This window comes from Cenococcum geophilum, assembly GCF_001692895.1.
Source record: "Cenococcum geophilum 1.58 unplaced genomic scaffold K441scaffold_30, whole genome shotgun sequence".
Taxonomy (NCBI): Eukaryota; Fungi; Ascomycota; class Dothideomycetes; order Gloniales; family Gloniaceae; genus Cenococcum; species Cenococcum geophilum.
In genome coordinates, this window is record NW_027137588.1 from 137626 (window position 1) to 164139 (window position 26514).

At 38.3% G+C, this 26514-nt stretch overlaps 1 protein-coding gene across 1 annotated transcript; it reads left to right on the forward strand.

Moving 5' to 3' along the window:
- The first annotated feature begins 487 nt into the window (after positions 1-487).
- K441DRAFT_662344 (uncharacterized protein) lies at positions 488-2887 on the forward strand. The gene is made up of 2 exons (XM_067649022.1): positions 488-1134; positions 1191-2887. The coding sequence occupies exons 1-2, from the start codon at positions 666-668 to the stop codon at positions 2441-2443; spliced, it is 1722 nt and encodes a 573-aa protein (XP_067502248.1). The 5' UTR covers positions 488-665; the 3' UTR covers positions 2444-2887.
- Positions 2888-26514: the final 23627 nt, after the last annotated feature.

Genomic DNA, 26514 nt, shown 5'->3' on the forward strand with positions numbered 1-26514 from the left:
AGGCCTTTAAAATATAGAGGATCCGACTTAGAATTTCGGTCAGGATCCGGACCTTCCGAATCCGGTTAGATCAGGATTTACATTTCGGACGGATCGCAACCCTAGCGTCAGAAGTGACTCATCTCAAGGGGAGCTGGCAGCAGTGAAACTTTTTCACTATAAAGTACAAACCTTACTTTACGCTGATAAATACAAATATCATACCGCCCTTCCCATTGGATGGGATTGGCTAGTTGAGGCCTAAGGCGCTAGTCCTTGTTCGTCATTAAGAGGCGCAGTCGGGGGGCGCAGCGCAGATACTTGGTGCATGGAGGGTGGAGTGATTCGACAACACGTCAAAGATGGAGATGTCTGGAGACGATATTGTCGACCTGAATCGGACTTCCTTACCACCATCGAACTACTGTCTGACGACCTAGATCGTCTATACGAACTATGTCTCATCGAATGTCTCATCGAACGTCTCATTACCTGTTTCCATTAACTATGACCTACTAAATGACGTCGTCGTCATTCTATTTGTCACCTATCTGATGTATATAGAGAGCTTCTAGAGCCCTCTTTAATAGACAGAGTCATCATCCTTATTCTACGTTCAACAGATATGAAGCGTGATTTTCTCTCCTCCACCCTAATGACTCTCTAGCTTCTTCGTCTCCGATATGATGTCGTTAGGGGAGTTCAGCGTGTGGAGGCATATCTTCTTCTCCTTTCATTTTTACTCAGTCGTCACCGCCTACGTTCTTAAAAATATCACTCTCAGTCTTCCTGAAGGCACTTCGGATCATGGAAGTCCCGGATTACTCTGCACACCAACCACATGGAAAGATGTAGTGAGCTTCTATCTGTTCAACTACATTGCGCACACGGCGACCGTCATGTTGAAGCCGGGAGAGCGGTCCATTGATTTTGCGGTCACAGTGATAGGATCCCTTTTCTTTCCTGCTATAGGACTGCATCGGGGTGTAGAGGCTCTTCTCAGCGCTGCGATGCTCAATCGATGCGATTTAACTAGGGCTGCCCGGGCTGGCGCTCTATGCATGCTGGTTAGGTCCCCGGATTGGAGACCCACGGAAGGGGAGGAAGTCCCGAATGCTGTTCTTCATCAGAAGAGCATTTCAGACCATCCGGAAGGTTAGTCTAACAGTTCCTTGCCTGGACGTCTTAAAAACTGAAGGATGATTCTCCAGGCACTGCTCGTCCACCACCCAGCCACCATGGCGTCCATCTTGTGACATACACAACGCCATGGAGTGTGTCTAAATTTGGATGGCCGGTGTACGTTCATCGCCAAATCATTTATGGCACCTACAACGTGCCCGACGGATATCAGTTTGTAATGATTCCACCGAATGCGAGGTTCATCAAGAGCGAGAGCACTACCGAAACTATAAAGGTAGCGTCAACTTATAACTTTGTTAAAGCTGTCGTTGCCATCGTGCAAATGGGCTACGCAATCGTCACTCTCTTTCGATCCGGAGGGGACCAAATACAGCGCTATGGGTTCGTCGCGTTTGGTCTAACCGTCGCTCCATATGCAGTTATGTCCACGGTAAATCTGCTCGGGAATCTGTGTCGTTCTGATTATGCTTCAATTTATATGGCTGAGACATCAATTATGGATGAAGCACGAAGGAGGGGTGGGTCCTTTTATGGAGCTATCGCAAGACTGGAAGAGGAGAAGGTCCCGAGTGTGTGTAGTTGCTCATATTCCTGCGGCGAGGACATTGACCGCTTGGAGTTTTCCAAAGACAGTGGCGGCAACCTTATCTTACGCTCCTCATCCTTCGACACCAACGAGAAGCACCTCGAAAAGGACTCGGGCTGTTGCAAAACCGATTCCATATCCACATCCTGCTCCGGGCGACTATGGCGTATCCACGACCTCCCCAAGAAGCTCAACTACGCCGGCATAAAGCACGATCCCATTCTGCTTATCCCCAACTGCAACCCTCTCAAGCTTTCCTCCAAGATAGATACTGAATCCCTCCCCACACGCCACAAAATCCAATCCGTCGCGCTCAAGCCCGTCGCGCCCTTCGACAAAAAGCACAAATGGTTCGTCACCTTCGAGCCACACACCTACAACACGCGCAGCTTCTTCCGCTGGCGCTTCGCCAAATACTTCCTCACTGCCTTCATCAGCCTCATCCCCGTCGTCATAGTGGCCACCATGTCGCACTACGCTGGCGGCTCCACGCCGCAGAACAAGTCCCAGACTTGGAAAATTTTTGTGAGCCAGTGGCTGTATACGGGGATTGTCTCCGGGCTGTGGCTAGTGCTGGAGCAGGAGGCAAGGGATGCGAATCCGAGTAAGCTGTGGTATAGGAGTCCGTTTTGGAGGGCGTGCATTTATATTGCGAATGCGAGTGGGGCGATTGGAGGGTATGTTTGTGTCGGGCAGATGCTGGTGGATTATGGGAGTTGTGTTTGGTTTGGGTGAGTGGTTGTGGGTGTTTTTGGAATGCTTTTTGATCAGATACTCGGTCGTTTACGTTGGTGCGGATGTTTCTTTGAGACTGCTGGCAGCAGGAGCTTCTCACATGATATGTTGGATGGAGTTCACTCAACTTGGTAATCACGTCCTCTGAATTGTGGGCTGCTGTAATTAGATTCGTCCTTTGGTATTGAATCCCTTCTCATATCTAGGTGGAAGCAGTCAACGCGCTCAGAGGCTCGGCGGTATCGGAAAGACAAAATGGTAGGAAGAAGCGGCGATGGTTCACGGTTAGTAATGCATTGATAACGCACTGGTTTTATATATTATCATATAATTTAATAAGGGCTTACCTATACGGTTTCATATAAAACTAGGCTCTATTAAGTTATTATACATATTATATAGTTTTATATATAGTTTAGCCCTAAAATATATGCCCTAAATAGGCCTAAACTTGTAAAAATAATACTGAATATAATACTAAAAAAACTTTTATATATTCAAAAATTACCCTTCCGAATTTTATACCTTATATCAATATACTATTACTACTATTACCTCTATAACCACCGCTATTATAGCTTCTTAAAGTACTTAGACTAATTTAGAGTTATAGTCTAATTTAATTAAGTATACGGAAGACCTAGAAACCAGCTCTTTATATTCTTAATTTCTAACTAACTCTAAAATATCTATATAACTACTTTTAAAGAAGCAAAAGTACAACCTAGACCTTTGGACTTATATACACTGCGTAGAGAGTAATAAGCCTATTAAAGATAGGCATTATTATTAGATATACTACTGCAAGCATTATAGTACCTTTAATTTTATTTCTAATTTAAAACGGTTCCGAGAATACCTTCTTAAGGCTTATAAAATATAAGTTAAGCTAACTGCACCAAGCCTTAAGAAGGTTGCCTTTAATAATACTATTAAGAATATATTTAGAGAGTAAAAAGCAAGGCAAAAGGGCCGCAATATTAAAGAGGAAAGGCACCTTCTTATAGCGATTAAGAAGCCTAAGTTTAAAGAGGCATTAGTACAGCTTATTACCATACGAAATCTACCTACATCTATAAGATTATACGCCATTAAGTAGCGTATTTTTTAAGAAGAAAGTATTCTATAAGGCGATACAGATTATTAAAGAAGGCAGTAATATCGCTATAGGTAGCGGTAATAAAATTATTACTCTAAAGATGCGATAGGTGTGTAGATTAGGCTATATTTAAGCGGTATAACTAATAAGAAGATAGCGACAGCGGGGACGATATATAATACTCTAAAAACATAATAATTATATAATAATTATCAGCTATTTTAAGGCGTTATTAGTATTATATATAATAATAGCCTCCGTTATTAGATATTAGAATTATTAATGCATTACTAGTTACGGTACGCTCCTTTATCGGTTTAGTATTAGTACCACTCTATTATTTATCCAGCCATCTACCTCCTCGCTACGTTTATAACTTATTTAAAGTATTTTAGCGTAGTAGTATGGGCTAGGACCTTTAATCACAAAGGAAAGATAAGCAACCCTTAACGCCTTATTAGTGTACTAGAAGGGGATATTCTACTATCCTACTTATACTTAGACTTGCTAATAAGCAAGCAAGCAAGTAAAACACCCCTCTGCTTACTTAATTGCCCGATTTAGAGGCCCTCCGCTTACTTACTTACTTATTAGCCTTAAAATCACATCTACTTACTTACTTACTTATTAATTGCTTGCCAAGACAGTATAGAATCTAAAGTTGTATAGAAAATCCGCTATAGCTTCGCCTAGCAGCACTATATTGCCCACTAAGCTCCTTTATTATTAATCAATTATAGTATAAGCTTATTTATATAGCTTGGAGGCAGTTTATAAGGCAGACGTAGTAAAGGCAGCGCGTATATCGCGATCTTGGCATAGTATAGAGGATTAAAGAAGTAAGCTGCGTAAGATTTTAGGTCGGCGCGGAATTTTTTTTAAATAGGCTTAGCGGCTGCCTAAAAGGACTTGTTTACACTATTTGCATTACCTTAGCCAATAGAAATTAACTTACCAACTACTACTACTACTAAATTAACTATATATAAGTAATAAACAAGCAAGCAAGTAAGTAAGCCCTTTCTTTACTTACTTAATTGCCTAAAATAAGGCCTCTTACTTAATTGCTTACTTACTACTAAGATAAGTAAGTAAGTAAGCAAGTAGGGTTTTGCTTACTTATTAGCAAGTCTGCTTATACTTTACTAAGTACGGGTAACCCAATATTTTGGAAGTCTTAAGTAGTAAGTAAATGCGTTAAACGCATTAAGAGAGATTTATAATAATTAACACCGCAGTAAACAGTTTAATAGTATTAGATGTTAAAGCTCTATATATATAAAGCTTAGTACTACGGTAGTTATAGACTAAAACTCCCCTTGGCGGAATCCGACTCGGTTAGTTAGTATTGCCGCTATACTTAAGCGCTAAGCACCCTCGACTTACCCACTACTTAGGCTACTTACCCTCCCGCTTAGGCTATACTTAGGCTACTTAGTTACGTTACTACTCCTCTATCTTATTAACTAATTATACCTTAAAAGTGCTACGTCCTTACTAATGCAAATTATTAATTCTATACAACAATCTTAAGGGCCGTATTTTGAGCCTATAGGGTTCCTAAAACTAGGCCCCCCTTAAAATAAAGCATTTACCTATCCTAAGCTGCGCCTATATATAACATAGCGTCCCTAAAGGTATTAGTTAAAGAGGAGGTGCCTTATCTCGTGCTATAAGATCTCCTCTAGTCGCGTCCGTTTGCTCCATTCTACCTACCTACTGCTTAATTTCTATCCTACCTTCTCTCTCTCTTTCTCTCTCTTTTTTTTTACCTGCTACTCTATAGCTCGCCCATCTATTCCTATAAGCTTATTTCTATATTTCTCTTCCCTCCCTTCTTTATATTAGCTTCTACTTACCTTATCCGTTCCTCTATAAAATGCTAAAAAAGAAGAACCCTCGTAAGTTTCTTACTATAGTAAAGGTAAAGGGCTCTAACTAAAGTAGGGAGGATATAGACGGCACTAAAGTTTAAAAGCGTCTTAAGCTAAAGATAGAGAAAGCTTATCTTAGAAAGGTAGAGCTATAGTACTAGTAAGTTATAATTAGTGTACTATAGTGGTTGGATTCCATCCCGCTCTAACCCTTTACTAAATAGATTCGCTAAAGAAAATCCTAGTTCTTTTTTATATAACCTAGCATCCTTAAAAGATTTCGTTAAGAATATAGTATATAGTATTAATAGCGTTAAGGATAATCTAACGGTAGCCTTAGATACCATTAGCTAGTACTAAAAAGATTTTATAGCTAGCTAGCGTTATATTAATACCGTAATACCTATAAATATAACCCTCTCTATTATAAATATATGTTCCGTCTATATTTCCCTATTTTCTCCTTATTAGAGTTTTAATCTTATTTAGTTTATTAAAGGCCCGCTAGCTAATAAACTAAAAATACCTAGGAAAAAAAGGCCGAAAAGGTTTGCGACTAAGAACCACTTTATTTATTTAGGAAGGTAGCTATAGACGGTAGATTAGGTTATGTATAAACAACCGGCAATAAGAGTAAATAATTAGGCGGACCTTATGGCTATTATTTATTCTTCCGTGTAAGTTAGTAAGTATATTAAGTCTAGCTATTAAGTAGGTTTTAGCTAGGGTTTGCACTATAAAGTAAGGAAACTCCTCTTTTCCTTCCCTAATATATATATATATATAGCGTAGCAGGTAAATAAATTAACTTAGTTATAATATAGGATATAACTTTCGTAGTATTTCGCAATAAGTACAGAAATGCAAAGTTTGCTATTTAAATCGTTTAAGATACTAAGAATATAACTACAATACTAGATAAGAGGTAAGCGCTAGGTTACTTAGCCTATTAAGTTAAGCGGCGGTTCTAATTCTTATATTAGTAGGCCAGAATACTCTCTATATAAGGGCATAGTAGTAATACCTCTTATTTACAGCCCTATGCTCCTAATATTGGCCATGCTTGTATTCCCAGAACAGTCGCTTGCTACTACGATGTTAAAGCCGATATCTATACTTATAAATAAAGCTCTGGCCCCTTTCTAAGGCTTTAAACGGCTTCTGGTATCGCCCAAGTCGTTCCCAATTAATTCTATTGTAATTTGTCTCGGGGTCGCTATCATCTAATGGCGGGGAAGCATCTGGAGCGACAGCTTCGGAAAGTGCAATTATGGGCGTTGGGGTAGCTATCGCGTTCAGGTTGGCTTCGGTAAGATCTTAGGGCATAACTAATAGTAGGGCTAGGATATAGCTCCTAGATTGATCGTGTTTTAGGGGGTATAAGGGAGAGATCTCCCTAACTCTAGATCGCGACTTATGCGCGAGGAGGTTTGGCGCGGAAAAATAATTACACAGAGCAAAATTAGCAAAATTTAACACCAAAAGTGTATCACCAGATTGGACTCTCAACTAAAACCCTATATAAATAATTCCTATTAAGCGGGCAAGCAAGCAAGTAAGCTAAGCCTAATTAGGCTTACTGGCTTGCTAAAATTAGGCCTTTTAGCTTGCTGGCTTGCTTAATTACTAATTAAGCAAGTAAGTAAGCTAGTTAAGCCAGCTTGCTTGTTACCAACTCTGGCTATATTTAGGGCTAGCCCAGATAAGGCACCTGGAAGAGACGGCCTACTAGCACGGGTGTGGAGAGAGCTATGGCCAGTCTTAAATAACGAAATAACTACTCTCTTTACCAAATCACTTGAAATAGGAAAGGTGCTATAGGAATAGAAAGTAGCTAAGATCATTCCGCTGCAGAAGCCGAAGAAGAAGGACTACACAATAGCAAACAACTACCGGCCAATATCCCTTCTTCCAACGCTAGGGAAGGCGCTAGAGTCGCTAGTAGCGGAGAGGATCGTATACTTGGTGGAAGAACATAGCCTACTACCTAAGACATATTTTAGGGCTAGGAAGCAGCGATTAACAACGCACGCGCTGTTATATCTATGTGAGGATGTGTTTAGAGTATAGAGAGGCAAGAAGACGCTATCTCTAGTATCATTTGATGTCAAAGGCGTATACAACAACGTGGCTACGGAGCCGGAAATTAGGAGACTACGGTAGCGACAGATCCCAGAGACAATTATACGATAGGTATAGGACTTTTACACGAACCGTCAAGCCTATATACTAGTAAACAGATTCATATTAGAGGTGCAGGAACTCCCGCAAGCCGGCCTCCTACAGGGATTAGCACTTGCTTCAATCCTCTTTCTATTCTTCAACGCAGACCTCGTGCGGAGCGCGCCCAGGAACGGCAGCTCTATGGCCTTTGTCGACGACTACTCGGCATAGATTATTGGCCTATCAGCAGAAGACAACACGTAGAGCATCTAAGACGAAACCATACCAATGCTTAAGAAGTGGGAGCGGACTAGCGGCGCCAAGTTTGAAGCAGAGAAGACATCCTATATCTATCTTACCAGGCATAAAGAAGCAGGCAGAGATGCTACTACGCCGCTCTATTTTAAAGGGAAGGAAATTACACCTACAGACAAGGTTAAGATTCTTGGGGTAATACTTAACAAAGAGCTGCGGTTTAAGATATACTTAGCGGATAAGGCAGGCAAGGCTACAAAGGTAGCACTAGCTCTGCGCAGATTAAAAGGACTCTAGTCTAAGACTGTTAAGCAACTAGCTAAGAGCTTAGTGCTGCCGGTAGCGGACTCTACGTCGCCAATATAGTACCCGATAGCGACGTAAGAGATGATATAACTCCTCTAGTAGGCGCAGAGGATTACAGCGCAAGCGGTTATTAGGGGATTCCGCACCGTCACGCTATCAATTGCAGAGATAGAAGCTGGCCTACTCCCGCTCGAGCAAAGGCTACGCAACTAGGCTATTGCGTTCTGGGTGTCGATCCATAAGCTAGGGCAATCACACCCCTACTAGATAATTTGTCGATTAAGGCTCTGCAGACGACACCGGTTGCCGCTTTAGAGGATAGCGGAAATATATAAGGATGTACAGGTAAATAGGATGCTAGAGGTCAAACTATACGCCTGTTTGCCGTAGGTGGCTAGGCCTAATATAGTAATATATAAGGATAAAGAATAGGCTCTAGCTATTATTAAAGACTATAAGCTAGGGCAGGTAGACATTTATATTAACGCATTAGTGCGTAACAGAAGGGCAGGAGTTGGCGTATATGCTATACCATTAAAAGTATCTATTTTAAAGATAGTGGCAAGCTCTGCTTAAGCTAACGCTTACTTTATAGAGCTTTTAGCGATTAGCGAAGCAGCTAACTAGCTATAGAACCCTATGTATATAGCCACTAACTAAGTAGGTTCTCTAATACCTGCCTCTAGTATATAGATTTTCTAACTTATAATTAGCGCTATTATTAGTATAGAGCTAGAGGGCTAGTGCCTATTAGGAAGTAGTAGCAGAGATTATAAAGAAGCTTTATATAAATAATATTACGCTATATTAGATTCTAGGCTATATAGGACTTATAGGAAATGAAAAAACTAATAAGCTTATTAAAGTAGCGATATAACTAAAGAGCAAAGAGCTACCGTAGAGAGACGGCCGTTTATAGTATTTTGTAAAGCAAGCCTTAAAAAGAGCTAGGATAATAGTAGGACCGCTTCTATTAGAAAGAGTAGATACTAGTAAGTTTACGAGGAAGATTAATATAGTACTCTACTTTAGTAAGGCTGTGGGAATATACTAATAGTTAATTAGCTTAGAAGCTGCTATCCTTATATAACTATAAACTGGCAAGTTATTTCTAAAAGAATATCTCTATAAGATTAATACATTAAAGATAGCGGTATATAACTACGGGCTTATAGAATTAATATAGCACTTCCTCTTCTTCTACGGGAGGTAGATATAGTAGAGAATTAAACTTAGAAAGTAATACGGAGACTAATTTAGAGATCTATTATATACATTAGGAGGCTACTTAAGTAGATAAAAAGGAGGTAGGAATATTAACAGCCCAATTAAACGGTGGAAGCTAAATATTAGCGTAGTTAGGGCTACAATTTAATTTATAAAGGAAACCGGACGTTTATACCTAAGTAAGTTAAAAGTAGTAAGTATAGAAGCAGACCTTAATAAGCAAAGACTTCTACGGATTCCCTTTCCTATCTCCTAACTAAATACACTATAAGCCCCCTCTATACATGCCTTTACTAGTACGTTGCCAATTAAGAAGTGTATAATGCTAGAACTGCCTTATAGATATAAGGTATTAAAACTACTTACTTAGGCTCTCATCTTAACTCTAATTCTCTTTAAATAGTAATATATTACTTTTATCTATTTCCTTTATTAAATATAGCGTTAGATAATAGATAAGCAGTTTTTATAGTTAGTTTCTAAACTAGGGTAGGTATAAAGGTAGGATATATTTAGCTAGTGTATAGTAACAGCCTATACCCTAGGGGTATATAGCTATAATAGAACCTATATATATATATATAAAGCGTTATTTATAAAAGCTTACTATTAGCGCTATTAAATATATATATTTAGATCTAACGCTTTACCGGATGTGTAAGGTAGGGGGCCTAAGTCCTTACGTAGAAAGTTTATAATAGCTATACTTAAGGGGAAGCCGGTTTTACTAGCGACTATAGTATCTATTAAATGGTTCTACTTATCTATAGCTTTATCTAAACCTCTAGAGTAGCTAGGAATAGCTTAATAAGCTATAAGTATAGTTAGCTAAAGAAACCACAGATACTTATATAAATTGCCTAATTATACAAACTGCTTAATTATATGATTAAGAATGTTGTACAATCTACCTATTTATATAAATGATTTAATTATATAAATGCTTTAATTATATAAAATGGCTTTAATTGCATAAATGGCTTTAATTTATTAGTTCCTAGTATTATAAACAAGTATTAGGCTTATATTATACTAAAAATTTAGGCTATCTTGCTAAGGCGAGATAAGTTAGCGATTACTAAGTAATGTTTATATTTAAGTAAGATTAATTGCATTAAGATCTAGGTAAGCAATATTAATATACTGCTACTACTGCCGTAGCTACTGCCGCAGTAGCTACTACTGCTACTGCCGCTACAACTACCGTTATTGTTTTTTTACTACTGCCGCTGCCACTACTACTACCGCCACTACTATTACCATTACCACTATTACTATATCCTCCCCCCCGCCCTCCTTTTACTATAGGACCTCCGTTCTAGTAGATAGTGGTACTTATAAGTATTAGGATTATAATAGGACCGTAAAACTGCCGTAAAAGTTAACTAATACGTAAAATAGCTGCCGCTGCTACTACTACTTTACTTACCCTCTCTACCTCTACTACTACTACTACTACTACTACCCAGCTGCCGTCTCTCTGGCTACCTCTAGCTATAAGGCTTCTCCCCCCTATAGGACTTCTATCCCGGTAGATAGCCGTACTAGTAAGTATTAGAATTATAATAGGACTGTAAAACTACTATAAAGTTTACTAATATATAAAATAGCTGCCGCTGCTGCCGCCGGCTCCCTCTCCCTCTTTACCACTACTACTAACACTAGTAACTCCGCCGCGGCCGCCCCCTCCGCTAGCTTCTCCTTCGCTAGCGCCGCTGTTGGGCCTATAGCTGGCTTTATAGCTATTAACCTCCGCCTCCTATAGCCCGTCTTCCCTACCGACCTAGCCGCTGAGGCTAAGGGCGCTGCTGCCAACACTATTGCCCTACGGGTGCTACGTTCTCTACCGCGCGTTTACGGCCTATTAATGCGCTAGGTTTTTAGGCGTGGAATAGTTCCTAGTTATTACTAGGAGCTACGCCTTACGCGTAGGGCCTAGAATATAGAGGCAGTCGTAGTGTAAAGCAGAGGCGTAGTGGCCTTTAGCGAGTGTGCGTCTTATATTTAGGGCGGCGGCTTATTTATAGAGTGTATAACTATTACTAGTTAGTTTATAGGTAGTTATGCCAACTACTACTATAGTAGTAAAGGAGCGCGGTGCTCCTTTAGAGTCCGTAAGTTAATTAGCTCCTTAGAGAATAGGAGTGCAGCTAATAGGAGCAATAGTAGCTACTACCACCGCTACTACCTCTAGCTTTAGCCTTACCCCCTAGGGCCGCAGTCTCCGGAGCGCCGTCGCCGCTGCCGCCGCCGCTACTGCTAGTAGTGGTCCCGTGGCTGGTCCGTCTGCTAGCCTGGCCGCTGCCCCTACTACCGCCCCCACTATTAGCCCTACTGCTACCGCCTACTGCCGCCGCCGCGACCGGCTCCGGGAGATTGCGCGGCTGCACCGCCGCTTAGTAGCTTTATATAAAGAAGAGGTAAGGGAGAAGAGTAATAATAAGGAGTAGGGAGTGTTTATAGGCGCTATGGGGCAGTTACGAACCCTTTAGGGTAGTTACGGACCGTTTTTGTTTTTATTCTCTTTTTATTCTTTTATTTTTATTTTTCTATATTATAGATCTAGACTTTTAGGCCGTAAAGGCCAGTTATAAAATACCCCTATTCTCTTCTTATTAAATAAGTTAAGAGTAAAGTAATACTTCTAGATAAATAATGTTTTTAGTTATAACGGCCTTATTTAGCGGCAGTAACAGTGATAGATTAGCCATATTAGTAACCCGCGACAGTGCTATATATAGCTAACCGTAGGTAAACGGGGGTATGCGTAAATTTACACCAATATAGTTAAAGGACTAGCCCTACGACTTATTAATAGTTATAGTAAAGTATAAGTAGAGCGGTAACTGCTTTCTGCTTATAATATAGGGCAGTTTACCTTTTATAGAGGTTAGCTTAATATAGGGAATAATGCGTAGCTAACTATTAAAGCTGCCGCTAAGGATACGGGCTTTAATACAGCGGCGGCCTATATAAGTTATAACTATGCAGGTGCTATTATAGAGGCCTTGCTTTAAATATAGGTTCTATAACAGTATTATAGGGGCACTGATCTTTAGATGGAGCCTTAACGGCGGTAAACTGGCAGAATTAAAGGTTTGTAAAAGTTCCGCTAACGGTAGCTCTTATTAGCCGTCGATGTTAGTATCGGCGCTATTAGCTTCTACTCTATTAACTAAATAGAAGTCCGTAACTATGCTAGTAAGGTAATTAAGAATATTATCGTTTATCTTAGCAACGGTATCGTTACGGATGGTTAAGATGGCGTAGTTACGAAAGGTATACTAGTTAAGATAAGCGTGGGCAAAAAGGGCGAGTGGGTAGATATATCTGTAAAAGGGTTCTGTTAACCAATACTGGTTAATTTTAGCGGGTATTGTAATAGAGCCGATCTAGTTAACGTTATTAGTAAGGCTACAGACCCATTTAATAAAGTGATTGTTTTGGCCACTAGTATAGACGCGTATATTAAGCCGCAGAGATAGTAAGCGGAGCGACGGCTAGAGAAAGGACCGCTGTAAGCACGTATTAATAATATCAGCCCTACTGCCTCGCTGCACTATAGGCAGTATCTATATAAAGTTACTACTAAAGATAGTAGGTACGCCGCTAAATAGAGAGTAGTTGTTAGAGCGGATGTCAGTAAGTATACGGTGCACAGCCTTAAAGTAGTACTTATACTGTATTGGGACCTCGTCCCAAATAATAAGCGTAGTATTCCGTAATAGGTCCGCCAGCTACGAGTTCTTTAGTATATTGTAGCCGCTAGCCTTATATAAGTCCAGCGGGATACGGAAACGGGAGTGCGTAGTGTGGCCGCTGGGTAGTAGGAGGGCCGTAATGCTGGAGAATGCAATATAGAGTATAACCTTAGACTGTAAGCGGTAGTAATAATATAGGCAGTAGTAAAGAAAGGTTTTACTAGTGCCGGTAGGGCCCTATAAAAATAAGTGGGCGTTTTACGGGTTAGCCTTAATAGCCGCAACAATTATATTAAAGTAGGACCGCTAATTAGGGTTTAGCTAGGTATATATCTTATCCTATAAGCGGAGCTCCTTAGTGGGCTTATAGCGGAGCTTAGTAGTAAGAAGGGGGTTGCCTTTAGTATGGGCCTAGGCGTATTAGAAAACCGGCAGGCCGTAGTCCATAAGAGTGCGACTATAGTCTATAAGTAAGCCGCTAACTAGAAACAGGCTATAGTTAAAATGTAAATCGGGGCCGTTAGTAATAGGTAGGTCGTTACGCTAGGCGAGTATATAAAATAGGTCGTTGCAGATACTGGCGGCGAAGCGGTTTTATAGGGCGGGCGGGTTCGCTACGGAGCTATAGACCAACGTCGTTACGAAAAGAGAGCGTAGCTGCGATCCGCTGGCAAATACGGAAGCCTTAGTTAGGTAGTTAATCTACTTATAGTCGTTTTTAAGTAGTTTAAGGGCAACGTAGGCAGTCTAGAAGGTTAGGTATAGGGTACTAGCAACCGTATAGAGGTGCTTAAAGGAGGTAGGGCTACGTACGGCTGTTAGGAGTAGCCGTAAGTAAAACCGCTTGCTAGTAGTAGGGCTACAGTAGTATATATGGCCGATAGCGCTAGTGTCTCCGCGACGGCGGCGGTGGCGCTACTCGCGCTTCTTTTTATCGAAGCAATATTTAGATGGGAAGTCCTAATATAAAAGATGACGGCTGTTTAGTGTGGTTAATAGCGAGCGGTTAGTAAGCGGTCTACTTTTTTGCTGGCCCGCTGCTAAAAATATAGTCCTAGCGCTAACTCGCTACCATTTTAAGGGCCTAACGCTAGCGCGCTAACAGCGCGCTTTCCTAAATAGGAAAATTAGATAGATTCTTTAGTATAGTATAAAAAAATTAATAAAGTCTCTATATATATACGATTTAATATTACCTAATTAAAAAGCTATTCTTATAGCCCTAGTATCTAGTTTAAATATAGTGAATCTTATAAGCATATTGGCCGAATTAAGGCAGGTGGTAAGGTAGGGAGGTAGGGAAGCAGGTTTTGCATTTAGTAGAAGTTAGATTTGCTTAAATATAAAGCTCTTAAAGAAGCTTAAGGTAGTTAATCTAGTAAGCTTAGCCACGCGTAAGAGCGTATAGAAAAGAGTTATTTAATATATAAAGTATATAGAGGATAAAAAAGGTATAGTAGAAGAAGCTCTAGCACCTAGCTAGCGTATATAGAGGAAGGATCGTTATATAAAAAGAATATTGGAAAAATAGTAGCGGAGTTAACTTTTAGTAAAATGCTTAATAGGTAAGAAGATAACGCGTTTACGGTAATCTTTAGGGAAACATATCTTACTAATTATGTATATTTCCGTGTTTTTTATTACTTAGCAGACTGCTAGCCTCCTAAGTATTAGCTGAATTGAGTTAAATGTTAATAAAAGCTTAAAATATTAAGATCCTATTACCACTTAGTTAGCGCGCTAGCGCGCTAAGCCTTATATATCGACGCTGGCTCGCTACTTATTAATATAAAAAGGTCGCTTGCTCGCTGCTTATATATACAGCGTCTTAGCAGCAAGCAGTTTAGCGACGCTGCCTATTAACCACACTGCGGCTGTTATTATAGCTCGCGTTATACATAAAGAAGGCTATTAGCGTTAAATGGGCAGCGTTAAGCTTATTTTATAACTCTTATATAGTTTAATCTGGATTAAAGTAGATAGACTGCTAGCCCGGTAGGTATACGGCTAGCTAAACTATAGGTAGGAACTCCTTATATATAGGGAACTTAAATAGCCGCTAAATAGCCTTAGATAGCCTAATATAGCGGCCTTATAGATACTAGTCGATTTTATCCTTACTATTAGACCTAACTTAGGTAGTAGCACGATCGCTGCCCTTATAGATATATTTATAGATATACTTTACGGCCTATATAGACCTACAGACCTTAATATTAATGTAGGCGTGGTACTTATAGGACAGATATAGGTTATAGGGAATAATATAGCGGTTGTTAAGGTTAACAGTCTTACTATTACGGCCTCGCACTAGAATAGAGCGGAGGTTATTATAGCGGTGGTACTTAGGGTAGCCGTTCTTATAGATAACTATAACTGGGCTAAACTACTTAGGGAAGCGCTTTAAGCACTCTGGGGAGTGGCTAGCGGCCTTAGTAACTATATATAGAGCCTACGGGTTATACGGGCCGCATAGGCCGTAGACTATTATCCTCTTTATAATGTCTGTAAGGACACTATTAGAAATATTCTTAGGGCGCGGCAGCTTGGCGCATATATAGCGGTTAATTACGGCTAGGTTTATAAACTGGTTACGGTTATATAGGTAGAGAAAGAGTAGTAAGTATAGGTGCGGTAGGCTACGCTTTTAATACTTAACGGTTTAAATAGAGCCGCGATAGCGACTAAAGATATATTTCTTCTTAAGGCCGTGTAAAAAGTGTTTAAGCTTTATATAAAAGACCCACGCGACTAAATTAGGGCGGTTAACGGCCTACTAGTAGGGCAGTAGCTTGTAGGTAATTTTATCCCACTTTAGGTTAGCTATAAAGGTAATAAAAAGGCTTGGGCGGCTATACTGGCGTATAATTATTATAGAATCTTAAAAGCACTGCGCTATAAAACGGGCGCTGCTAAGATAACCAGATAGTAGGATTATACGGCAGCCTATAAAGGCTAGGTTAACGTTAGTGCGCGCAAGGGTATTGGCTATACTATTATAGAGCTCTACGCGGAGATTTACCTAGTAGGTATAAAGCTAATCTAGCTAAAGCTGGTTGTAAATAGCCTAGGCGTTAATTATATATTACTAAAATAGGTGGTAGTACGTAAACGGGACTAGCTTATAGCCGTTACGGATATATAGGCAGACTTGCTAATAAGTAAGCAAAACCCTTATTAGAATTACAAGGTTATAAGGTTATAGCGGAGCAGTTTTAAGGGTTTAATTGATAATAGAGATGACGTAGACGATAAATATTAATTGATTTGTAATGTAGTAAATACAGTTAATATCTATATAGATTGTATGCAGACTTTAACCTTATAATATATCGAGAGCTTAGTTAGCATTCCTCGCTTAATTCTAACACTCCCCTATACTGACGACACTTTCCTTATTTAGTCCTAAATAGGCAATTATAAAGCTATTCCTAAATACCTTATAAGTGCCATTTGGCCTACGTATAGAGGGAAAACCTAGTAGGCGAAAAACCTCTATTACTTACTCTATTAGTTACTCCGTTAGTTACCGATTCCTAGCATTATATAGTGCTTTGTAAATTAGTTAATTAGTAGCTGTTTTATAAGTATATCTCCCGGTTAGTCTTTACCTAGTATATATACTATTTTAAGTTAACCTTACTAAACCATATTATTTTGTATAAAGAGGTATTGAATTTCAATATGCTTGGCTTTCTAGTGGTGTTTTATGTTGTATAAAAGATTAACTGTACCCTTATTGTTATAGTAGAGCGTAAAAATAAAGAGCTTATTATTATTGTCTCTCTCCCCTAGATCTCTCGTTAGCTTCTTAAGCTATATTACTAACCTTACTCCTTTTAATGCTGTTATAATCTTTGCTTTTATTAAGCTTAATACCGTTAACTTCTACCTTTAAGCCGTCTAGATTACCGCTCCCCTATAGTGTATAACCGCTATGCCTTAGAATAATATCTAGTCGTATTATATTCCCCACGTAGCGTCGGTAAAGATATTATAGCTAGTAGGTAATGTAAGCTTGTATAAGGGAAGGTAAATCTTTTAATATAAGTACGTAATTCCAGTTTTAAGAGTGCCGTTTAAATATTGTAGTAGCTGCTTACTTAAGCGGTAATATAATTCTCCTAGTGCTGCTATAAACTTAGCTAACTAATTAACAGCATAGCTGGTATTAGGATGTATATAGTTTAAGAGGTAGATTATAGAGCTAATAATCTGTTAGTATACTGTTGCATCGTTATACTTAAGAGGACTTTTAATATTAGGTTTTAGAATAGTGCTAGCTGGTATTAGTAGCTTAACCGGATTACAGTTGTCTATTTTTAGCCGTTTAAGCAGCTTCTTAGTATACATCGTCTAATATAGCTTAAGGGTTCGGTTTGTACAGTCTTAATTAATTTAGAAGCCTATAAATACTTTTATAAGGCCTAGGTCTTTACATCTCCATTCTTTTAAAAATTTTGTCTTCGTAATATTAAGGTGTCGGCGCTTTCCTATACTCTTAAAGAATCTCTTAACTATCCAAAACTATTCTTGTTAAACGGATAACTAGGTATAAGAACTCTATTTATTAAAGAGGGCTTTTAGAGCCTCTATATATATACTAGATAGGTAATAAATAGGTTATAAATAGAATGACAACTACGTTATTATTCTGTAATGGAAATAGGTATTTAGATATTTAATAAGACATTTAATAAGACATATAAGGTAAGTAGCGGGGTAGTGAGACATAGGGTTCTAGTCTTGAAGATAGTAGTAAGATAGTAGTAAGGAACTCTGATCCAGTTTGACAATTCTCTTAGTGCCTACTTTAGGCCATAAAGTGACTTATTTAGCTTTAAGTAGGCGTCTTTTACCCCCTTAAGCTTAGGTTTAAAGTCTCTTAATAGGTTAGAAATCTGCATATAAATCTATTCTTGTAACGGCGGGTTTAAGAATACAGTTTTGACGTCAATATGGTTGAGTTTAAGGTCTTTAGCTGCTACCTTTGCCATTAAGAACCTAAAGGTATTGTATTGTACAGTATAACAGACGTAAATGTCTCGAAATAGTTAATATTGGGGGTTTGCTTGTCTCCCTAAATATACAGTCTTACCTTCTTACAAATTACTTCTCCCTTAGCGTTATACTTATGCTTTAGAACTAGCTTACTTAGAAGTAACAACCTTCCTTCTAGTACTCTCCTCCTTATAATAGTATAGGTGTGTATTCTCTTTAGAGAGAAATTCTTATACGGGCGTCCCACCCTTAGCATTACCTTGTAGATTTAAGCGTCCCACTTAATCTTAACCTGGGCTTTCTACTTAATTACCCTTTGGCCTACTTATAGTTCTTATAACTAGAGTCTCTATTAGCACATATACGGGCGTTCTACTCTATTAATTTAAGCGTCCCACTTAATCTTAATCTAAGCGTCCCATTTAATTAGTATCTGGCTTACTTATAGTTCTTGCAACTAAAGTCTCTATTGGCGCGTATATAGGCGTCCCACCCTATTAATTTAAGCGTCCTACTTAATTTTAATCTAAGTGCCCTACTTAATTAGTATCTGGCCTATTTATAGTTCTCATAACTAGAGTCTCTATTGGCGCGTATATAGGCGTCCTACCCTGTTAATTTAAGCGTCCTACTTGATCTTAATCTAAGTATTCTACTTAATTAGTATCTGGCCTACTTATAGTTCTTATAACTAGAGTCTCTGTCGGCGCGTATATAGGCGTCCCACCCTATTAATTTAAGCGTCCTACTTAATCTTAATCTAAGCATCCTACTTAATTAGTATTTAGCCTACTTGTAGTTCTTGTAACTAGAGTCTCTGTTAGCGTATATATAGGCGTCCTACCCTATTAATTTAAGCGTCCCACTTAATCTTAATCTAAGCGCCCCACTTAATTAGTATCTAGCCTACTTGTAGTTTAACTGCGTAGCACTAGAGTTTTACTAGTATATTTCCCTAAAATAAAAGTGACCTTATTTTGTAGTCGACTGTATAGATTACGTGTTTAATTATACTATTGTATAAGTGCTTATATAGTAAGTAAGGTTTAAAATTAATACCCTAGGGTATTAATTTGTCTTAAAATCTACGGCTAAACTCCCCCTTTCTATTGTCCGCTTAAATCTATACAGCTTTAGTCCCAGTAAATCTCTCTGCCCTTATAATAATCTCTTTAATATACGGCAGTACCTCTTCGGTTTATAGGGTTTTAAGGGGAATAACCTAGGTATAGCGTATGGCGTCGTCTAGGGCTAGGAGGTAGTAGTTATAGCCTCTAATTAATATGCCGATTCGTCCCGTAGTGTTTAGGTATAGCCCTTAACTAGGTATCTTCTCGCGCTTAGTTAAATTCTTCCTTAGCTATTACCATATTCCCTACTTCCTCTACCTTAGAAGCACCTTAATCTTTCTTCTTAGCATTACTAAAGTGGAATTGTTTAAGCAGGGGATAGTCTTCCTGGTAGTGGCCTTTCTAATAGTATATTCTGCACTCGTCTTTCTCTAGTTACCTTGGCCCCTTACTTACTTAAGACGTCGAGCTATAATAAGATAAGGAATGATCGAATCTACTAGCACGGCCTCTACCCCTTATTCGACTTCGGTTTCCCCTTCTCCCCCTAGGTTTGTCTTTCTTCTCTTATATAAGTGCTGCATTTTATACCTATATAGGGCGGGCAGTCTTATACTCCTAAAGAAGGGTAATATAACTCTTAAGGTCTCGTTTATCTTATAGATACTAGGTCTTCGCATTCTGCTATATAACATCGCTTCGTAGGGTTAAAAGGAGTTACTCTTTAATATTATTATTAGTAAGTACTTAAGGTACTAAAGCTAGATTAATTTTAAATCGATTTAGTATCTAGATAAACTTAACAATTTATATCTTTATAGGGTTGAATATAGTGCTATAGAACTTTCTGCGAAGTCTAGAGATATAGACCTCGTTATTAACCTTATTAAACTTCTTCATTCCTTCCTATATTCCTTAAATATTATTATTAGCGACTTAGTCAATCGAGGCACGTATACAGCAAGAGGGACGCGNAAGCCTATATAATTAGTAGTCTATAAACAAGGATTTAAAGCTAGAGAAAGGAAAGGAGAAGAAGGGCAGCGTTGCTTAAAGTTTTATACAATCCTTAAGTTATATAAGCTTACGTAACTCTACATCTACCGTAACGTCTACTATAATCCACCATTTTCCACTAGCGCCGTAATATTACCCCCCCCTCCAAAAAAGCCTGCCCTTAGGCTTTATAGTCCATATTATACTTATAGGGCGTTTTTATCTTTATACTCTTCTGGTAGCTTATCGTCTTTATTATACCAGCATTCCATCTATTAATTTAAGTATTTTAGCGGTTTAGGTTTATTACGGTAACAGCTATAAAAGTCCTAAAGCTTATAGGGGCTACCTATAAAATTCTATATAGGGTACTATGTAGGGTTTAGGTTATATCCTTTCTAACTAATACAATACTTTAGCGTTCCCCTTATAAGTTTATAGGCTAGTATTTCTTCAATTTCCTATTTATTGTCGCTATTAACTTAAATTAGTAGGGGCGGTTCATTCTTTTGTCTAGGTAGTAGGCTGTTTATAGCTTTCTGTAGCTTATCTAGCGAGAAGATAGGGTAGACCTTAATTAAATCTCGAAGCTTTACTTTATATAAGTTGCCTTTCTTCTTAAGGACCTTATATAGTCCTGCTATCTAATAGTCTAGCTTATAGCTAGGCCGTTCTATTTTTTAATTCTTTATTATAACTTAAACCTTATTGCCTACAGTAAAGTTAGGCTTACGCCTATGCTTATTTACCTACTATTTTATTCATTTTTAGGCCTTTTATAGGCCTTTTTTAGGTTTATATAGGCTACTTTCTAGGCTTCTTTTAAGCGTTTAGCGTAATGCCGTGCTTCTTCATAAGATAGTTTTTCGCGTACGGTCTGTGGCCCTTCTGGTCTTTCCCAGTTAAAGCTTATATAGGGTAAATACCCTATTTTTAGCTAAATAGGTGCAAATCCTGTAGAGTTAGAGGGTAGGGTAGCCTGAGTATAGTTTATTAGAGGTAGCAGTTTGGCCTAATTATCCTAAAGTAGTTAATAAAGGGTTGGAGTCTCTGGTCTAAATACTGGTTTATAATCTCCGTCTAGCTATCTATCTAGGGGTAATATGCCGTAGAAAGCTTTAGCCTAATGCCTAGGATTTAGGTAAACTCGTTCTAAAAGGCTAATATAAACTACGGCCTATAGTTAGACATAATAGTATCTAGTAGTCTGTAAATTTAGTAGATATAGTAGATATACAGTTAGGCCGCCTCTTTAGCGTTAATATTCTTATAATAGGGAATTAAGAATAGGCGCTTGCTAAAACGGTTAACTAAAATTATAACTATATTGTATCCGTTACGGTTTATAGGTAGCTTATAAAAATCTATAGAGATATACTACTAGGGGCGTTCTAGTATTGGGAGTGGTTTTAATAGTCCTAGGGTCTTATCTTATAGAATTATAAGCCTATGGCAGTCGTTACAGTTTCGTACATAGCGATTAATATCTATAACTATTCTAGGCCAGTAGTAATGGTCGCCGATAATCTTATAGGTTTTATTTTTTCTAGGGTAGGCCGTAGAGACCTAAGTATATGCTTTAATAATAAGCTAAGTCCGTAAATTCTGTTCCTCTGCCACCACTAGCCGTTTTTAGTGCTTAAGTAGTCCGTTTTTAAGGGTTCATAGGCTAGTAACGTCCTTTGCCTTTTCGCGGTACTCCTATATCGAAGGGGCCGTACGGTTCGCTTATAGTAGCTTATTAATAGGGCATATCTTAACCTTTATAGGGTCCGTATTTAGTCCTACCTATATTTTAGAGTTAAGGTGCTCTAGTTATAGCAGCGTCTAAGTCTATAATATAATCTTTACGGCTATCTAGTTATCTAGGTCTTGCTTACGCCTTATAAAGGCATCTGCTTAATTAGTTGCGCCTAGCTTATATATAATTAGGAAGTTAAACTAAGATAGAATATCCGCCTAGCGTGCCTACCGGGCCGTAAGGGCTTTAGTTGTTATAAAGTATTCCAAGGCCTTATAATCTAAGACTACCTAAATAGGTTTAGGGGTCCCCTCTAGCTATACACGCCAGTGCTAAAGGCTGGAAATAATGGCTAGCATCTCTTTATTATAGATATGGTAATTTAGCTCCGCATCTATTATGGTCTTTAAATAGTATACAATAGGGTAATATTCTCTATTTAGCTGTTTCTAGGAATAAACAGCAGCTATTATACCATCTAAAGCATCCGTTTCTAATATTAAGGGTCATTCTAGGTGGAAATAGGCTAGTAGCGAGGTAGAGACTAGCTGCTTTTTAAGTTCGTTAAAGGCCATTTTATATACATTATTAAAATAGAAAGGTTAGTTCTTTCTAGTAAGGCGGTTAAGGGGCCGAGCAATCCTGCCATAGTCTTTAATAAAGCATTAGTAGAAGTTATAAAAACCTAGGAATAACTAAACCCCCTTTACGGTCCTTAGGGGTTCTCATTAATTAATTACGGCCGTTTTTTTAGGTCTGCCTTAATTCCGTCTATACTAATAATAAATCCTAGGTACTTAGTGCGCTTAATACTAAATTCTAACTTCCTAATATTAGCCTGGAGACTAGCTTCGCGAAGCTATTATAGGACTTTATAGACATACTCCTTATATTCTAGTTTATTCTTAGAGTAAATTATAATATTATCTAGGTAGGCTGTATAGAAGTCATTAAGGTAGTTAAAGAGTACGTTATTTATATACCGTTGGTATGTAGCCGGTCCATTAATTAGTCTAAAAGGTAGTACTTTATATTTATATAATCCGTAGCAGGTCCGAAATGTAGTAAGATCCTTAGATTTAAGGTTTATCCTAATCCGGTAAAAGGCCTAGTGGATATTAAGCTTTATAAAGATCCTAGCCTTACTTATATAGGCTAGTGTTTCTTTAAGTAAGGGTAGCGAATATCTGTCTTTACGGGTTATATAATTTAGTTTATAGTAGTTAATATAGAAATAGAGTCCACTATTAGGCTTTTTTGCAAAGAGAATGGGTAAGGTAAAGGGGATTTGGCTAGGTTTAATAAAGCCCTTATTAAGGTTGTTAATAAGGTACTACTTAGTGGCCTATAGCTTATCGGCAGATTACTAGCGGAGGGGGCTATAGCTGAGGGTGTTTTCTTTATCTGGCTTAATCTTAATCTTATAGTTGTATAGTTAGTAAGGCGGGAGCATATTAGATACTGCCTTAGAGAATACGTCCTTAAATTCCCGGTATTGGCGGAGTAGTTTCTATTCTACTAGCTCCTTATCTATAAGCTTACTTTCCCTACTAAACTAGTTATAGGCTAGGGCTTCCTTATCTTTAATTATTTAGTTAATTTCGTATAAGCTAGTGGTAAAGGCAATAGTGTTAGGCCGTTTTAAGTTCTGGTAGAACCCTATAGCGCTAATATAGCAGATATTAACCGGTGGGAGGTTTAGAGGTTTCTTTACGGACGTTTTATAAACCGTATTTTGCGGTTAAGGGCTTACGGCCCTCCTTAGCTCTTGTTCCATCTTCCGTAAGTTATCTTTCTAGTTTATTTATTTAGTACGGCGTCTAATATTCCTTGCCGTTCTTTAGGGCTATATAGGGCCTAGTCTATCCGGCTTATTACTAGCTTCCTAGGTCCCTAATATTGGCGGCATAACGTTAATAGTTTAGGAGCGTTGTAGAATACGGATCTGTTACGGATTAAGCTGTATATCTTTCTTAAATGCCTAGTCCCTACGTATAGTATTAGCCTAATAAATGGTGTCTATTTATAGCCGTATAAGGTTTTCTATTATAATACTAATTTCCTTTATAAAAGACGGTATTAGGGGTAGGGTTTTGGGCTAGATAAGCCGTCTACTCCGTACTTCGAGCTGTAAGCCTAAATAGGCTAGCCATTTTCTTCCTAAGATTATATTATAGCTTCCTAAGTCTATAATAAGAAAGGGGACGTTATACTATCTTTACCCATTAACGCGGAGGTATATCTATAAGATAGTTGTAATAGGTAGCCCTATCTATCTATTATACCCGCAAATAAGAATTAGTTTAGGCAGTTCTTTAAGGGGTGTATTTAAAAAGTTAGCCAGCTTTATAGTATACTAGGTGTTTATTAAGGTAAAGGTATTTACTCTAGAGTTAGCTAAGGCAGAGGTTAAAACTTAATATCTATTACGGAATAAAATATAAGGGATAGTGCAGCTTCTTTTACTAACTAGCCGACCTAGATTAATATATAACATGTTAATCCCTTTTAACCCTAGAGAGGAGTCTTTCTCTAAGGTTCCTCTTTTTTTAACTCTACCTCTACGCTGTCCTCCTAGATTAGTAGGACCTTATTCCCTTTTATATTTATTAGGCATTTAGCTATATAGTAACCCTTTTAACCGCATATAAAGTAAGCTCCTTAGTCGCTAAAGGCCTATCTATAGGGGTCGCTATATAAAGGCCGAGTATACGCTAAAGTTACGGTAGGACTAGCTGTACGGCTAGCTACTGGGTTAACGGTAGGCGGTACGGTCGGTGCTATAGGGGTTATAGATCTTACTAGGGCATTGCGGCCTATTTTTATAGTACTTATATTTTAGTTGGCGGAGCTTCTAGCCTTATACTGTTTAGCATATGCCTTAATTTAATAAAGGACCTAGTTAATTGCTAGGCATTAGTCTATAAGTTCCTTTAGTGTCTATATAGTAGTATAAACCAGTAGTATAGCGCGTTGTAGGTCTAGGGTAAGCTTATTAAAGACGTCTGGTATTAGATCTTCCTAGGGAATTTAGGCCTATTAGCTAGATATAAAAGCGGGTCTAGAAAACTAAGAAGGTTTTTATTATTTTTATTATTAGGCTTTTATAATTAAGACGGGCATTTTATACTTTAAAGGGGTCCTTATAAATAGAAGATAGGTAATTAATTATCTTTTCCTTAAAGAGGAAGGGGTTTATTAAGTCCTAGGCGTATCGCGGACGTAGATACGTCTATATATTACTACTAGTGCGGCTAAAAATATATGCCATTTTAGCTTAGGTATTGGGAAAGTGGCCTATATTAACTTTAAGCTTATCCTATAATTAAAGCTTCTAGTTATTAAATATAGGGTCGGTTCCATCTATAAGTAATAGGGGGTCTACGACCTTTGCGGACTGTAATGATGCTAATACTATACGTTAGGCTAGGGCCTTAAGGACTATAGCAAGTCTGTTCAATAAGTTAACACTAAATATAGGGGTGTCCCTAGCTTTAAGCAGCTCTTAAAGCCATTTAATTTCGGTATTAGCTGCTATAAGCTCCGCCTAAGGGTTTAAGATAGTAACTGTTTCTTTATCCGAGGTATTTAAGGGTTCTATAGCTACTTTGCTAGCTACTGTATTTCTTAGCATAGTAGTAGGAGTATTAGGTAATTTTTAGTATTTGTTTATTTTTTCTAGGGGTTCTGGTCCGTATATATCCTATTCTTAAGTTTCGCGTTCTATTTATATTTGTTGGTATATATGCTTTAATTAACGTGCACAAATATCACTATATTGCGATACGTATGCGGTGTTAGTTATTAGATAATTGCTTATTTTCTAATATAGTGTTAATAGTACATATACGCGTCTCGCGTAAATTACGTGCTCTATACACGTGATATAAATATATATACTAACACTAGAGCAACTCTAAAAAGAAACTAAATCGTGCTATTTCTGTTGTTTGTAGTATATACGTAATAACTAGCTCTTCCGTCCATAACACGCAATAGCTGTAACGGCGCTAGGGCTCGTTACATACTATATTCCGCCGACTTCTGCTATGCTACCAAATTCTGCCAAATTCTGCTATATCGCTGAATTCTGCCAAATTCTGCCGAGTTGCCGAATTCTGCCGAATTCTGCCGTATTGTTAAATTCTGCTAAATTCTACCGAGTTGCCGAATTCTGCCAAATTCTGCTATATTATTAAATTCTGCCAAATTCTGCCGTGTTGTTAAATTCTGCCAAATTCTGCTATGTTGCTGGATTCTGCTAAATTCTGCTATGTTGCTGGCCCTAACTTCACTAGCGCCTTAGTAGCCCCCGTGTCTACCTTTAGTAACACTAAACTAAAGTTAAATCCGTTCGCTCAACCTACTCTACGGCCCGTAATTCGACTTAATTTGTGTTAATAAGTTGTAATAGTGCCGTATAAGGCTTACCCTTTGTTATAGCGTCCGTAGGGTTAGTATCTCTATTAATCTACTTGACTTTAGTAATCTATCTCCGCTTATAAGCTTGGCGGAGGTACATTATATTAATTATTAAGCGTTTCTCTTGCGTAGTTCCTAGTTGGATAAAACAGTTATATAAAGACTTTAAATCGGTATAGAGAACAAGTGGTAGGTTAACCTATAAGATCTTATCTA